The sequence below is a fragment of the Sceloporus undulatus genome, unplaced genomic scaffold, assembly GCF_019175285.1.
Source record: "Sceloporus undulatus isolate JIND9_A2432 ecotype Alabama unplaced genomic scaffold, SceUnd_v1.1 scaffold_2550, whole genome shotgun sequence".
Lineage (NCBI taxonomy): Eukaryota > Metazoa > Chordata > Lepidosauria > Squamata > Phrynosomatidae > Sceloporus > Sceloporus undulatus.
This window is the reverse complement of record NW_024805470.1, coordinates 884-4,519: the sequence shown is the minus strand read 5'-3', so window position 1 is coordinate 4,519 and position 3,636 is coordinate 884. Positions and strand designations below refer to the sequence as shown.

General features: G+C 36.7%; 1 protein-coding gene across 1 annotated transcript; it reads left to right on the top strand.

Moving 5' to 3' along the window:
* Window positions 1–2,512: 2,512 nt before the first annotated feature.
* Window positions 2,513–3,378, top strand: LOC121917989 (protocadherin-23-like; the record flags this gene model as incomplete). The annotated part of the gene is made up of 2 exons (XM_042444106.1): window positions 2,513–2,647; window positions 2,980–3,378. Coding segments are annotated over 2 exons (443 nt in total), but the record flags the coding sequence as incomplete, so codon positions are not given.
* Between the last annotated feature and the right edge of the window lie 258 nt (window positions 3,379–3,636).

The following is a 3,636-nucleotide window of genomic DNA, read 5'->3' as shown; positions in this document are numbered from 1 at the left end:
TAGCCATATCAAAAATAATGTTTTCCATATGTAATCTTGCAAAAGCATCAGACTGAAAATGCTCTCATGGAGGGGAATCTGATATTACTAGCCACTACACTTGGGCAGTAGTTATATACAGTGGTACCCCGGGTTACGAAATTAATTCGTTCCGCGGTTAATTTCGTAACCCGAAATACCTTCGTAAGCCGAATTCCCATAGGCGCTAATGGAAAAATAGCTCTCTGCTGCCCTCCGGTGGCGGAAAATAGCGCCGCGGTTTTTTCGTAACCCGAAGAAACCTTCGTAAGCCGAAGCAATAAATCCCTATGGGATTTTTTCGTATCCCGAAAAATTCGTAACCCGGCGCATTCGTATCCCGGGGTACCACTGTATCAGTAAAGCCTGAAAAACTTCACAAACCAAGTTACTTGTAAGTGAGGCATCAGTTTGTTGAACCTTTGTGATTGGTTTGCATCATTTTTATGTTACTACAAAGTATTGACAGTGTGAGCAATACAGTATTACTTAAGGCACAAATGTGAATGCATTTTTCAAGAAATGGCAGTTTTATCAGATCTTTGGTTTTTAACTACAGCTGCCCAAGAAATCCTTTAGCTCCTAATTCTAATGTAATGCAAAGCACAGATATGCTAATCAATCATCATTTAAAAAGAAACAACATAATAGCTACTGATATCAATACCAATAATGACTCATTGCTGCTCTTAAATGTTTAGTCTTTAAAGGCAGGACACCAACTGAACTGAGCTTCTAAGTAATTAAAGTGCATCAGGACAATAAAATGTTATGGCATACCCATTTCTTTCAGAAAGAACCATAGTTTTACATGATCTGCACAATCAAAGACTTTCCTGAATCCAGCTTAGACAATTTCTTGCTTTATATGTAGTAAAAGTCTTTGTTGAAGAATTTTGTGCACCACTTAAACTGAATGTGAGAGTAATACAATGGTCCCATGGTTACTACACTCTCTAATGTCCTTTTTCATGGGAATTGGAATGTGTATTGAGTGCTTCCAATCTGTAGGCCAGTCTTTTGTTTTCCATATTTGTTGACAGTTTAGTTAAAACATCCTCTACTGCTTGAAGCAGCTCTATTGGTATGCCACCTGTTCCTGGTGATTTATTTCTCCCAGGTCCAGATTCTACAGGGATATTCATCCAGTTGTATCTTGAAAGAATAGTGGGTTTAGTGTTCTTGTTTAGCTTTATTCTAAATTTTAGTATTAGCAGTTCATGGTCTGTACCATAGTTTGCTCCTGGTCTTGTTTTTGCATCAAGAATTTAGTTTCTCATTCTTCTGCGTCCAATTATGTAATCTGTTTTATTTCTGTATTGGCCATCAGTGGATGTGCACATATACAGTTTGTGTTTGTGATGAACAAACTGTTGGCCTCACAAAATTCAGTCGGTTGAATTCCTTCTTTTCTTGATCCTAGGCCAAATTTTCTTACAGTCTTTTGGACTTCAGCTCCCCTTGGCCCTAAATTCAGAAAGCCTTCTGCTTTTTGCAGCTCCTTTTTGTACCCTCGAAAGGCCGGATCGGATCTGCAGCATGAGGTTGCCGCAGCCTGGATACAGATAGGAAAGGGGCAGCATCCCACTGCCCCTTAGGGGCTATATCTACAGCCTCTGAGTTTATAATGTATTCTAAACAACACTCTTATAAAAATGTTATAAATCACTTATTATACACACACACACACACACACACACAAAATTATACCATTAGCCACATTGCTACTTGTAATTGTCCTCTGCTCTACCCCAGTTTGAGTGCCTGTCTGACCTGGGAATTTTATCTTCAGACACTATCTTTTGTTTCATTTTGTATTGTCTCATCATAGGATTTTTATGATAAAAGATATTCAAAAGGGGTTTACTGTGCTGCTTTCTATGTAGTACTAACAAGCGTTAGCTATAGTGCCACTGCTTTTGTCTCTGAGAGGTCCTCTATCAGTAGTACCCTCCACTACTATTGCTCTTGCCCAGTAGCTGTTTGACACATATATTCTGGCTCATCAGCAAAAGCCTTTCTGACATGAGAGACCCTTCCTGCTACTGTGAGTATAGTAGTCTCTTGCCTAACAGGAGTACACAATACCACCACCCTGGAAAAATAGTACCATTGGTGGGATTAAAAGTCTTACAGTTCATGAATTGAATAAATGTCTAAAAAAGCAACAACATTTTGTTAATGCAAATTTCTCTCCCACCTCATCAAAGGTGATTTCTGATGCAGTATAAGTCAGTCTGGATTCACATAACTCGTGAGACAAAAGGAGTTTTGTAGATTTTGTGTTTGAATTTATGTTTATCTTAAAATTCAGTTCTAAAGCTACAGTGACTTTGTTTTTCAATCAAATAATGCAGAAGGGATTTTGTAAAAGCAATCAAAGTTGTTGTAGTAAAAATGGATCTAGGAAGTCTATCTAGCAAACCAATACCAAGGCTGTTAGTACTGTAGTTGATATGTTTACAGTTTATTGAGTTCCCTTTTGTATTTTAAGGAATCAATTCCCTGCTTCAATATGAAATTTTGCCAGGACCTGGATATGAGACTTTTCAAATAAACTCAAAGACTGGAGAGATTACAACAGTCATTGCCCTTGACAGGGAGACTCAAGAGTTCTTCACTATTAAAGGTAAAACTACAGATTTGCTGCATTAAGAATTTGGTATTGGTGACTTCGGATTAATGACATTACATGTATTCTTCAAAGACTGAATGTTGCTTTTAAATTTAATTTTTAAATGCGATCTGCATTGATGAAATTTTCAGCAGTTTGATTGCAACAAAACTAATGAGACAATAAGCATATAGTATTTAGAAATTTAAAAGTGCATTTTTAAGAGTACAGTTTGATGTTCTAATATTATGTACAGTTTAATGTTCTGATAGTATTGATATTATTGATTAGCAGTGTAACTTCCATTGCTGTTATAAATTAGCTCTCATATGTGCCTTCCTGTTCAGTGCTGGTCCAAGACAGTGGAACTCCCATTTTATCCAGTATAGCATCTGTCATCTTTAGAGTACTGGATGAAAATGACCATACACCCAAGTTTCTTCTTCCAAATTATGAAATTCAAATTATGGAAAACCAAGAGCCTTCAACTATCATGACTGTGCTGGCTGTGGATAAAGATGCTTTTGATAATGGAAAAGTGCAGTACCAAATAATTGGTAAGGTGAAATGTTTTATCATGTCAGTTATAATTAAAAAAAATTCTGATGTTACCCAGCCAATCTTTGAAAGTTTCACATTTCCTTTACTGTTTTAGTATTTTAATTCTTCAGTACATTAAACTAATTTATATAGAACTTATGCCCTTCTATGGCTAAATCATTATATTCTATAAGCCTAGAAAAAGGTTTCCCTTTGTAAGAATTTCCCAAAGTTACATACTTTTTCTCTCCCTCAAAGAATTGTATTCCTTCTCTAATTTACCAGAAGCTTTAACAGCTCTGTGATCATAGTTTAGAATCTAACTCTTCCTTCCCAACCTGATAACACTCAGATATTTTGGACTTCAGCTCCCCTTGGCGCTAAATTCAGAAGGCCTTCTGCAAGTAAGCAGTTCAGATATCTGGTTGAAGTAATCTCCCTTCTGTGGCAGCCGGAGAAATAGA